This window comes from Motacilla alba, chromosome 3, assembly GCF_015832195.1.
Source record: "Motacilla alba alba isolate MOTALB_02 chromosome 3, Motacilla_alba_V1.0_pri, whole genome shotgun sequence".
Classification (NCBI taxonomy): domain Eukaryota; kingdom Metazoa; phylum Chordata; class Aves; order Passeriformes; family Motacillidae; genus Motacilla; species Motacilla alba.
Window position 1 is genome coordinate 32990730 of NC_052018.1, and position 12095 is coordinate 33002824.

A 12095-nucleotide genomic window follows, 5' to 3' on the forward strand; every position below is an offset into this window, starting at 1 on the left:
TGTTCTGTGAAACATCTAAAAAACTCCTAAATACTATAAAAATAAAAACTATTCTTAGTTCATTTAGTGCATACAGTTTAGGAAAGTTGCCAAAATTCATGTACTCAACTGCTCTTTATTCTCCACAAGATTTCTTTTTTGTCCTTGCATGTGTAAATATTATTGCTGACCCACTTCTGCATCCTGCAAGAAATTAGTCTTTTAAAGTGCCTTGTCAGAGGGGAACTGAACGGATATGGGAAAAACGCTGAAAAAAAAAGCCAAAATGGATGTGGTGGTGGATTATTTTTCCGAGGGCTTGGCAGAAGATCCCTCCCGGAAAGGGCTGGCAGGAATGTAAGGCTCCATGGCTGCTTTTTGAGTGCACTTCACATCTTGAGTGCTTGCTAATTTAGGTTTCACTGGAATGGCAGATGGGAAAATGAGATTTGTGAGGGCTTTCATCCCTCATCCCTCTGCAGTAATGTAGATTACTAAATGTTGTTCAAATTAGCAGAAATACACATGCAAACCTATTGGACTTGACATTGTTGGGCCTGATTTGCTTGCAGTATCTTGTGCTGAAAGTGTAGACAAAGCAGAAGGCCTGACACTGCCTGAAACCTGCCTGAATTCCTGCTCCTCAGTCAGAGCCACCACCTTCAGTAACAGTGGATCATTAAAGACACAAGCAGAAAATGAACTCAAGAGCTCCTTACACAATGTAGCTGGAAGTTTAAGGAGTGATGACTGATTTATACAGAACATGAAAGGTGTTTTAATCTCCAGGTCCAGTTGACTGAGCAAGTCAGATGACTGACCTGTATCAGATGTGAAACTTCACAGGAAAGTGTGTTTCTTTTCAAATTTCTTAGTATTAGGATTTCATGGAGGGAATCAAAGCAGCCACAGGTACTAAAACTTGTCATGTTTTAACTAAAGAGCAGACCCTGAGAAGAATGAACTCTTACAGCTTTGTAAGTATCTAAGTACATTTAGATTAAATGGCATGAAGGAAGGTTTACTTAAGATCTCTGGAATTTTTAAAAAAAATTTTTGTTTGTTTGTGTTTATTTTCTTCTGTCAGTTATAAAGAGATGGTACAGAAATAATTCTGAAATGAAGAACAGATGTACCTCTCTGCCCTCCTCAACATGCCACAAATTTGTAAATGCAAGAATCAATAGCTTTCCCCGAATTGTTCCAGCTCTGTCTCTTCCCACGAGCCTGCTTTCATACATGGGCTTCATTGTAGCTTCAGAGTAATTCAAGTCAAAAGAGAAAGATCTCTATCTTGGGATGTTATCTCTAAAATCCGACTGTGGGAAAAACTGAGAAATGCTCTGAATGTAAACTTCTGGCCACAGTGAAGGTTCTGGAAAGAACAGTCTTGGATGAAACTGAGTTTGTGATTGAGAAACATCAATGATTAATAAAACATAAAAAAATTTTGCAGAGGATAGAGTGATCTTGACTAGGAGCTGCTTGACCTGTCCTGCATGTAGAGGAGGATTCACAAGAATATGCACAGCCCACAGCTGCAGGCATTTAAGCACAACGGAGAAAATGTTCCCTGGAGGTTACTTCTGTGAACAAAATGATACCTTAAAAATACAGGGGCTTCCAGGATGTATGCTTGGGCTCCAAGCAGCATTATCTCATGTGCTTTCAAGCTGCGTCTGGCCAAGACAGCTATCAGCCACCACACTGAGTGCCATTACTCAATAAATGAAACAGTCCTGTACTTACATTACATTATCTTGGCCATTTTGTATGGTTCAGAACCTTTCAGTTATCTTTCTCTGGTGTTCTGCAGTGCAACAGCAGCTGATGATACACTGTTGAAGCTGGAGCACTGTGTCTTCTCTACCGTTTAACTTCATTTTCTTCTCCCTACAACAACAGTCACATTTCTACCAAAAAAGATTGATCAGAACTGCCAGAGCCTTTAATGACATTCTAAATCTCTAATTTTCAACATGTTTTGATACTTGGAATTTTTAAAAAGTGATAAAGACCTCTTTAGAAATTTAAAGTATGTGGACTGTTGCAGAATCTATGAGACTTCACTGTTTCTTGGCAATGTTTCAAGGAACCAGAGAAATAATTGATTGGTACCAACAACCCACAGACCAGAAAACTTCTAAAATGCCTTGGACAGACTGCTTCTTTCAGGTGGAAATAAAGCCACCTTAATAATTTTTTCAATCCTGAACATAATATTTTGTTTCTACCGTATTTTTATTCTATTCTATGTTGCATCTTACTATACAATTACCTTTTATCATAACTAGAATGTTCTTCGTTCAAAATTGTACTTTTATACTTCTGTTTTTACATACTCATGAGCCTTGGGTTTGTGTGTACTTTGTTACCTTAGCAGCAGTAAAGTTCTGTTTAATCTTCCATGAAGATCTGGCATAACAATGAATCATTCTTACCACGAAATCTTTAGAAACTACCCCTGCCCCCATAAATTCTCATTGTCTACTCCAGTCTTTCTGTACCTCATGTAAACATGGGAAACTGCTCATAAATCATTTTAGCAATGTTTTTAATTTATTACATTTCTTCTACTTAACTAAAAGTTCATACCACTTTGTCTTCAAGTGTCCAGAACTGTACAACAGAAATGGAGTTACAGGCATGGCCTCAGGACATTTACCAGCAGCAGCTGCAGGACAAAGGGCGATGTCCAGTCTTAACCTGTACAACTTGAAAATGCAAAACAACCTGTACTTGAAAATGCAAAACATCACAGGGTGATGTCCAGTAGGTTTTACACACCATAGAGGAGCAATTCTCTGCTTAGGACCCACATAAAGTAAGATGCTGCTCTACAAGCTTAAAAAAATTTAGCTTCTCAGTGTAACATTTATTTTTCCTAACTTTCTGGATTACTTCCACAATGAACTAGCTTCATTATGTGTATGGAAAGACTGGCAAAAGAGAGACATGAGAAAACTGTCTGGATTTTCAGTTCCCATGTTGCATCAAAGTTGTTGCCAAAAAGTCCTAGGTGCAAAATTTTTAGGCCAAAATATTATAAATGTACTTAAAAATTGAGAAATACAAGAAAATTTATTGAAATGCAGGCTGAGATTTTTCAAAATCAGTTCCAAAGAGTGTTTGAAAGGATCCTTTAATTGAGTTGTTACATTAGTTATCAAGTTGAATGTGGGCAGGGAGCCCCCTACTCTTTGATGGGTTTCTCTAAATATGTGTGGAATAAAGATGCTGAAGCTTTGGCTGAAGCTGTGCCAAGGGTGATAGAGGGAAGATCTTCATGAGCTCTGGTACTTTAGCTACATTTGAGTTCATCAACTCTGGCTATGAGCTTAGCTGCTCAGACTCTGTTTTGAAAGTCAGTCTCTAGGAACCTACCAACCCAGGGCTGCAGGAACAAAAGAGAGACTCTAAAAACAATAAAAAAGAAAAATGTGCAGTGTCTTGTCTGTCATTTTCCCCCCATAGCTTTTGAGAATTTATGTATCTTATAAACACTTTCAAATGAACTGAAATTAAAGTTGTCTGTTTTCCTCACGGGAAAGGAGACTCTATCTGTGGCTTTTGGAGCTAACAAAATACAGGATTCTCTTATGAAGGGGAAACAATCTTAAAAAATACCTTATTTACAATTTTTACAGTCCCTTTAGAATTCTTAATTTTTTTATTTACAGCTCATGCTTTTTCCATATAATGTCTGCCACATGCTTTCTCTGGGTTATTGGTTATGTGTCAAGGCTGTCTCTGAGATGTAGGAGCATTCTCTTCTATTTAGTGAGAGATAAAGATGTCCAGCACCCTTCAGAATCAGTGTATCTTTTTTTTCTGCTTTGCAGTATTTATGAACTATATTAGTGAGCAGGACTTCTTAATATTATAGTTTAAAGCTATGTATTAGTGCTGTGAGTGAATCATGTACAACCAGCTGCAGTGAGTTGCCCTGATTTTGTTTCATAAAATGAGAGTATGGCCAAAACAGAATATTAAACCAAATATTTTATAGTAGTGAGTAAAGAGAGAAATAAGTAGGAGGTAAGCACCTCCATCTTTTAAAGAAAAACTTTTGAGAAATACAGTAAAATTTGTTGTCAGAAATGATCCTGCAGCATGAAGGAAATGGACCGAGTAAGGTAATGGGAATTTTCCAGCAAATTCCTATAATTACTCACCTATCATAGAATTTTAACCAGTTGCTTGGTCTTGCCTTACAAACCAACATAAAAACAAGTTTGTGCCCTTTGCTGCTTTTCCTGGTCATTCAGCAGCAATTAAACAATAAACACTTGCAGTTCACCAGTTTGTGGTTCCCATAGGAAAAGTTATGCTCAAGTGAAGACAGGAACACTGAAGCCAGAAAATCTTAACCTTTGTACCTAAGTGCACTCTAACAAAGTTTACTCTTTTTTTCTTTCAACAAGCGCTCTCATGAAAGCAAAGCAATGCATACATCTCTGCAAGATTGGTACTTGAATTCCCATTTTAGGACTTTATATTCCTTATATTAAATCAGTAGAAAGCTTTCCAATGAATCCCACAAGATAAATCAAGGTCTAAGAGAGCACTGAGAGTTTTATGGCTCTTGCTAGGTACCTTCCTGGAGAAATTCAGGATTTCAAAATAAACAATCAATATTAAAATGTACAACAAGCTTTAGGGATGTATTCAGCAGCAAGTCGAGGTCTGTGCTTAGTCTGAGCAGTGGAAATTCACTGAGGGCAGTGGCAGTGCAAAGGTGTGAAGGAGGATGACACAGCACACTTCATCATTGGGGTGAAATGGTGTGAAGGGGAAATTTAGTCAGAGGGAATGAGCAACCATCTGGCTGCGTCCAGGGAGGTAAGAGGATAGGGGTTACTGTAGTAACACGTATAAGGTTGTGAGCTGCGTGGTTCTTGACTTTATTTAAAGGCAGTCTGCATCCTCACAGACCCAAAAACTGATGAGGACCGAGTTGCCCTTGGTCACTTGCAGATGAGCTGACTGATGAAGGGTTATTTGGGGTTATCTGCTTATCCTGATAATTAATAACATCTGTTCCACAGCTGACAATATTGGGAACTGTACATCCATACCAGGGAGTGAAAATGGGCAGCGCTGTTTAACTCTTTTGGGATATATGGCGTAGGACAGCTCTCTCACCCGGTGTCCTGCCTCTCCTGCGTTGTCCCTGTTGCTTGCCTTGACAGGATTGCCTATCCAGAACGGCACATTTTCCACCCTTTTGCCGCAGTAAGCGGCGACCAAGGGGCCAGACCCCGGACGCTGCGGATCAGATCTGGCGGTTCCGCATGGGGCAGGAGGAGCAGGAGCAGCCTGAGCTGGAGCGGGGAGCAGCCCTCCTGGCGGGGGGAGCAATTTCAGGCGTTGTTCTCCTCGACCTGCGGGCAGCGCACCTGGAGGGCGCCACAAGCCCCTCTCAGCCTCTCCCAGGGGCACGGCAGCTGGGGTGGGCAGGCTGCCGCACGCCTCCGTTTCTCCGGCAGCTGGGGGCGGGCGGGCTCCTTCCCGGCTCCCTCCTGGCTCCGCGCTAGGGCTGTCCCCGCCCGGGGAGGACTACAGCGCCCGTCGGTCCCTGCGCGCCGCCCACACACCCCCGCCTCTCGCCGCTATCGCTGCCTCCTCTCCTGCCCGCCGGGAGCCGGACCCGGCTCGCCCGAGAGAGCGGGGCTGCGCGGGCAGGGCAGGGCAGGGCAGGGCAGGGCCGGGGGTGCTGCGGGCGGCGGCCGCGCTCGGGGGCGGCGGCGAGGTGGAGCTGGGCGGCCCCGGCCCCGTCCCGTGCGGGGGAGCGGCTCCTCGCAGCCTCGCTGCCCCGTCCCGACCGCTCCTGTGGCCGCGGCTCATGAGGTGAAGATGGTGATCCGCGTCTTCGTCGCCTCCTCCTCGGGCTCGGTGGCGGTGAGTGGGGGCGAGCGGCGGGCGGCAGGGAAAGGAGCGCGGCCGCCGCGGGCAGGGCTCAGCCTGCGGGGCCGGGCAGGGCGCGGGGCTGGCAGCTCGTCCTCCCCGCGCTGCCCAGCCTGCCCTCGGCTCCGAGCCTTGTCCCCGCACGCCGCACGGACCCGAGTCCGTCCGTGGGCTGCCCTGGGACGCGGGCTGAATTTGCCGCGGTTGCGTGTGCGATGGGGGCGGAAAAGACAACTCTCCTCCGCAAGGCTGCCGAAGCTTAACTAGTTCGTAAATTGCCTTTGGCGAACCAAGCACCCCGAAACCTTTGTAGGGAACAAACCTTGGGTGTGTTTAAAGGGTCTTAGAGGTCGTTAAGTGAGGCTAAACTTTCCCTTTTGGGAGGCGACCGGCGCCGCGGTGCAGGAGAGACCATCCCGAGGGGAGCCGAACCCGGGGAGGTGTGGTGCCTCGGTGCCTGCCACCCACGGCAGGGTGGACAGATAAATACAAGGAGAGCCCAGGGACAGGACAGGCTGCAGGCCACCAGCACCTCTCTGCATTAAGAAATACTCTGGAATAGGTACAGCTCTTCTCAGACTTGCTTTTAAAGGGCATCGCTGCATTCTCTGTTTAATTGAAGCTTGTACATAATTCTCTTGTTTAATTAATTATGCGTGTGATCTATGAATTTCCATGTTTTCATATGAAGTGACAGCTTTCTGTTAAGGAAATCTGGGTATAAACATGCTACTGAATTTGTTCCTTAATAAGAAACATTGAAAGGATTTAGATATAATTGATATTCTTTATGCTTCAGCAGTGAGGGCAGCAGCACTTTCTGTGTTGCAGAAGGACGTAGCACATTCCTCTCTGAAGGTTTATTGTGTATTCAGTTCCTTCAGCCTTTTACTGTGTGGATCTAGTTTTCGGTTCAGTGACATGATGACAGGTGTGTGTTCTGATATGTTTTGGCATGATGTGTTAAAAATGCTTAGTGGCTGCATTACAGCTAATAAAGACTAATTATCCATTTCAGTAGCCAACTGAGTAAACACAGCATCTTCAGAACTCTGTAATCCATGTCCATCAAGCATCCATAAGAGAAACATCATCTTCCCTGCATGGGCAGTTGGTTCACGCTGTGGTAGTGTAGCATTGCTGGTTTTAGTTTCTCTTTCATGCCCCATGGGCTGAACAGTACACATAGTTTTGTATTTTTTTTTCCATTGGAGGGGTAGAAAAGGGTGCCGCATGGTTCACTCACCCCCATCTCCAGTCTGCAAGGAGGTTACTAATAGGAGTTTTTGATTCTGCTTCTCCTTACCCTGTCTGCCTGCAAGGTACATATGCAGTTAGCAGAGCAATATAATCCTCATAACTATCTATTAACCCAGCAAACCAAATCTGAGTTTAACAAGCAATTTAAATTGCACATCAGTTCTCTTGCTGAATTTTTTTCTGGGCTGGACAACAAGAAGATGACAGAATATGGGCAACAGTTTGCATGCTGATGATAGTCAACTTTCTTCATCTATTCAAGCAGTACATCTGAGTGCAGCCTAACTAGAGCAGAGCAGATGATTTAGTGATTGAAGGTACTGTTATAAAGGGCCAGAGCTCTGGCATCTCTTTTCTGTTAGGCTTTTTTCATCTATGTTATCACAGCATTTAAGAACTTTAATTATGGGCTAGGTTCCTGCTGTTCCCAGTGTTGCATCACAGAGGCTTTACTTTTTTTCTGTAGGCTTTGCAGGGGTTGTCCTTAGATCCAGGCTAAGGATGGAGGAAAATTATGAAGAAAACACTATTATTAGCTAGTTATGTGGGAATCTGCATCTGGAGAAGAAGGTGGTTACTGTATTTCATGTCTTTAAACAGTTTTAAAGGAAGTTTTAAACTTATGATCATCCTTCTAGAACTAAACATTAGTGAAAGGAAAGAAAAAGTGTTTGAGTCATACAATTGTCATCTCCTCCAGCCTTCAGCACTATATCAGCTATTTTTTTGGGGATCCTGTGCAATTCATGAGTCAGAATTATTTCCCCATCGAGAAAAAATGAGTACCCCATATAGATCCTACTCTGTGTCCTACTAAAAATGGTGTCAGAATCCTGGTTTAATTTCTACTTGTAAGTCAGCTTGAGTCAAATTGTAGGCTAGTTGCTTATAAGAGTGGATGTTCATCAGAGTAGTATCTGACGTGCTGTAATTGACCAGAAACTTCTATATGTAATACTGACTGACAACAAAAAGCAGTGTCATTGTGACATAATTATTTTTCCAATCTCTCTAGAGATACTTTGTTAAATTATTCTTTATCTTAAAATGGAAAGTCCATGTAGTCTCTAGAGTAAGCTTTTGTTTTGGCAAATATAATAACCTAAACTCTTTGTGTATGACTCCTTTCGAAATCTTCAGCATACCCAGGTCAAATGACAGGCATTTGGCTGAAACATTCCTGAGAAATACACTGATTGTATACTCAGAAAAGGCTTTAGTTTGCATAAGTAGAACTTTATCTGGAAACTACTAAAGTATTTATTGATCTCTATACTTGGTGTAATTTCTTTTGGGCTAAAGAAGATAAAAATATATAATTTCACACATAATTCTAAGAGTGTAGTGCATAAAGTATTTTGATAGTCTTTCCAAAGAGTGAGAAAAGGAACTGAAGCGAATGAGAAGGAGCCAAGAATAATGTGAATTTTCCCTTCATTTGGTTTCGGAGTTCTCCCTGCAGCATCTTCCAAACATCTGAAAGTTCTTAGACCCCCAGAGGTTAATTGTTGTTACTACTTTTTATTTGTTTATTAAAAACTCGCGACTCTAAATGCTTCAGGAGCTTAAAATAACTCCCAGATCCCAAAATGTAGTTGTTGCTGGAGTGGAAACCTTGATCTTCAGTGTTTAGGGAAGCTGGACAGTGGGTTTAGCCTGTAGGGACGCTGTAGAGAAGTTTCTGAGACCTTCGTGTGGGAAGGGAGGAGGGAGGCATTGTGCGTGCGGGTACATTTCTAAATCACCTCTAAGCATGCATTAGGCAGATTCAATCGAATCGCAATGTGAAGCCTCTGAATAGGCAGACAGACATGTTTCTGCAAGCCTTACTGTCTCCTGCTCTTTCTGACCTGAATTTCTACTTGTGTTGGTAAGCTGTGTCTCGAATTCCAAGCACTTCTTTGTAGGGCTGGGGAGGCAGGCTTTGCTGCTCCTCCCTGATAAGGACAATCAATGTTCTTTTGTGCCTAAGAGAAAGGTTACTTTAAAAGTAGCCTTTGCTTTTCTCCCTCAGCAGTGCTTCACTGTTCTCAGGAAATAGTTTATGCCCATGTTTTTCACCAGATAATTCCGAAATGACTGTCATTTTATCTGTTTCACTTTCTCCAGTCTATCAATAAGAATTTACACTTGTGCTACTGTACTACATGACATGCAGATTCATAGTTAAATGGTTTTCAGTGTTTTAAAGCAGCTTTACCTTTGGCAGGAAGCTGGTAGTATGAGCTAAGTAACTTTTAGTTTGGAATTCCTACAGTTATCTAGAAATGCCAAACCAGAGAAGACTTCAGTCTTGCAGTTAAGAGGGCTGAAGATCAGGTAAGGGGAATATCACTGGAGAGCTGTTCAATAATAGAGAACCTTCAAACAGCTGCCTCACTTGTACTTTCTCCTTTGTGGTATTAATTTGTTGAGGCTTCATCTGTTGAGCTGAACAGATAATATAGGGAAATTAGTGAAATAATGTCACAGCCAGTACAATCTACTTTGACTAGTGAGATATGTGAAATAATTTTCCATTGACATTTTTGTATGTTCACAAGATGAGAAAAACAGGTCACTGAAATGAATTCCTTTTAGTTCACAAAGATAAGTGCTGCTCAGCCACATTCTTCAGGAGAACATGTTTGGGGAAGAACAGCAACAACCTGAAAAGAATAGACTAATTTAAATGACCAAAACTTGGACTTTGACTCTTGCAACTGAAGAGGATTATGGATTTTTACTAGGAAGCTTGATAAGATAGGTGCAGTTATTGTTAAATTGTTTCTATAGCAAATATTGGCTTTATGAGACTAACGCTCTCTTTTTGATTAAGCGTATTATGGAGGTCAAATGAGTTGGATTTTTTGTTTCCTGGAATGACTTTAAATCACATTATAAAACTTTGGAATGTCAGAATAATTATAGTCATGTTTGTTTGGTTCACTTGTTGTTGGGTAAGGTAGTGGAGACAAATACAGTGCTAGCATTCTTAAGGCTAAGCTGGTTTCCGATGGATGATGAATTTCAACTCCACCCTTGTTTGTAAAAAGTCATTGTAACTCAACATTTCTCATAGCACTTATCAGAAAGATTGTGCTCCTTGTTGGACTTGTGGAGTAAGTTAACTTAGAATATGTCACTTGTAGAATATCCACCAACTGAACTATTTTTTTCTTTGCCTCTCTTCACCCCAAAAGCACAACAGTCAAAACTGAAAGTGATTTGGTTGAGTGATACAAGTGCCTTTTGAGAAAACAGCATTAGTTATGGTCGTCATTTGGAAGGATTTACAGCTTGTTGCATGTGATTTATGCAAGTTCAACTAAAAAAATAATAAGCTTTGTAAATTTTAAATATTATAATTATTTTTGAATATCTGAATTTTGTAAAATCAGATCAGAGCAGCAGGTAAGCTAGCTTTTCAGAAATGAGACAATAGTCGTTACAGATAGAAGTTGTTATGAATGAAATTGCCAATCTAATTTTATCAATAATTTGCGAGAGCCAAATTATGATATAATAACAAAGTATAAAATTTATTTCACGTAAAAATGACAAAATTTTGGTTAGCCATGGATCAGACAGAGTCTAGCCCGGGACTAGACCCTGGGTGACGCACTTACACAGCTCTGAGCCCCTGCATGCACCAGAGTGGTAGTGGCACACCATGGCCTTCTCGAACCTAGGTTTTATCCTATTTTTCTTGCCGCGGGCTAGGAAGTCCTTTGTCCTTTTCTTAATCAAGCAAGTCCCAAAGGTTTCTCCAGTCTAGTAGAATGCTATCTGATGGAAGATGGTCCAGTCCTCGATGTCTTCGGGAATAATTCATCGACTTCTGGTCTTGTGCTAGACAGGACTCAAACAATCATGCTGACAATCCACACCGTCCCATACCGAGAGAGGTATCCTTAACATTCCCGATATTCAGTCCTTACTGGAAGTCTCTTTGACAAACTAAGAGATTTCCCAGAAGCAGATTACAAATCTGAATAGTGTGTGCTCCTTCCCTCCAGTCGTGAGTAGCCAGGTGTGCTGCCGATGGCGTAATTCTTTGCTTAACTGAAACCTCGTAATTCTTTGCTTAACTGAAACCTCGAAACTATGAGTTACTGCTGTGCTTCACATGTAAATGTAGTCTATTGGAGAGGTATGTGTGTGTGTGTTGGTTTCTCAATACTGCTGGCCGTTTTTCCTGGCTTTTCTGAAACATGTCCAGACGCGATCCCCACATCAATCCCAATCCTTTAATATCTAAAACTACTTTTGATATACTTTATACTACCTTACATTTGCTTTTTACCTAAATAAAATATGAATTTTGACATTCATCCATAACAGAAGTGATACTGAAATATTAACCTGGGAAGTAGCAGTATTTTAAGTGCTTAACCATAGTTTTGTCTACATCTGTCAGCATGATGAGGATACACCTGTTGGATTGGATCCTCAAAGCCTGATTTATGAATCCCACATGAACATCATACTGTGTCACTTCATCTGTTCAAGGTGGTGCTTTTGGCTGTGCACTTACAGAGCACTGCTGTAACCACAGCAGTGATACTGGAAGAAAAAAGCTGGATCCTTGCTCAGTCACTGGACACATCATGTATCCACATCTTGGACATTAGCAATTATATTAGGTGAATAGGAGAAATGTAGGGACTTTCTGGATCTAGTCCCTTGACTTCATTCTTCCTCAAGTTTCTTATTATCAGATCAGGTGACTCATACTCATTTTTGCTGGCTTCTGTCAGTCCTATTTCACAGGGTTGTGCCAGAGAGAGCCTGAGAGCCTCACTCATGACTGAATTCTGTGAGGCAGGGAGGTCAATGTTGAAGGCTTTAGCTGATTTTCACCTTAAGACTCACTGTCTGCATCTAGGTTTCAGGTTTGTATTCCAAATAAGTCTAAACTCTAGTTCCATTCTCCTGCGTTGTGATGGAGAGAGCTGTGAGCCCGTGAA

General features: G+C 41.9%; 1 protein-coding gene across 1 annotated transcript in view; it reads left to right on the forward strand.

The window, feature by feature from the left end:
* The first annotated feature begins 235 nt into the window (after positions 1–235).
* Positions 236–12095, forward strand: part of SH3BGRL2 (SH3 domain binding glutamate rich protein like 2) — a 42021-nt gene continuing 30161 nt past the window's right edge. The window contains exons 1-3 of the mRNA XM_038132148.1: positions 236–336; positions 2590–2687; positions 5078–5880. Coding sequence (XP_037988076.1) covers positions 236–336; positions 2590–2687; positions 5078–5880 — 1002 coding nt within the window. The remainder of the gene's footprint in view (positions 337–2589; positions 2688–5077; positions 5881–12095) is intronic.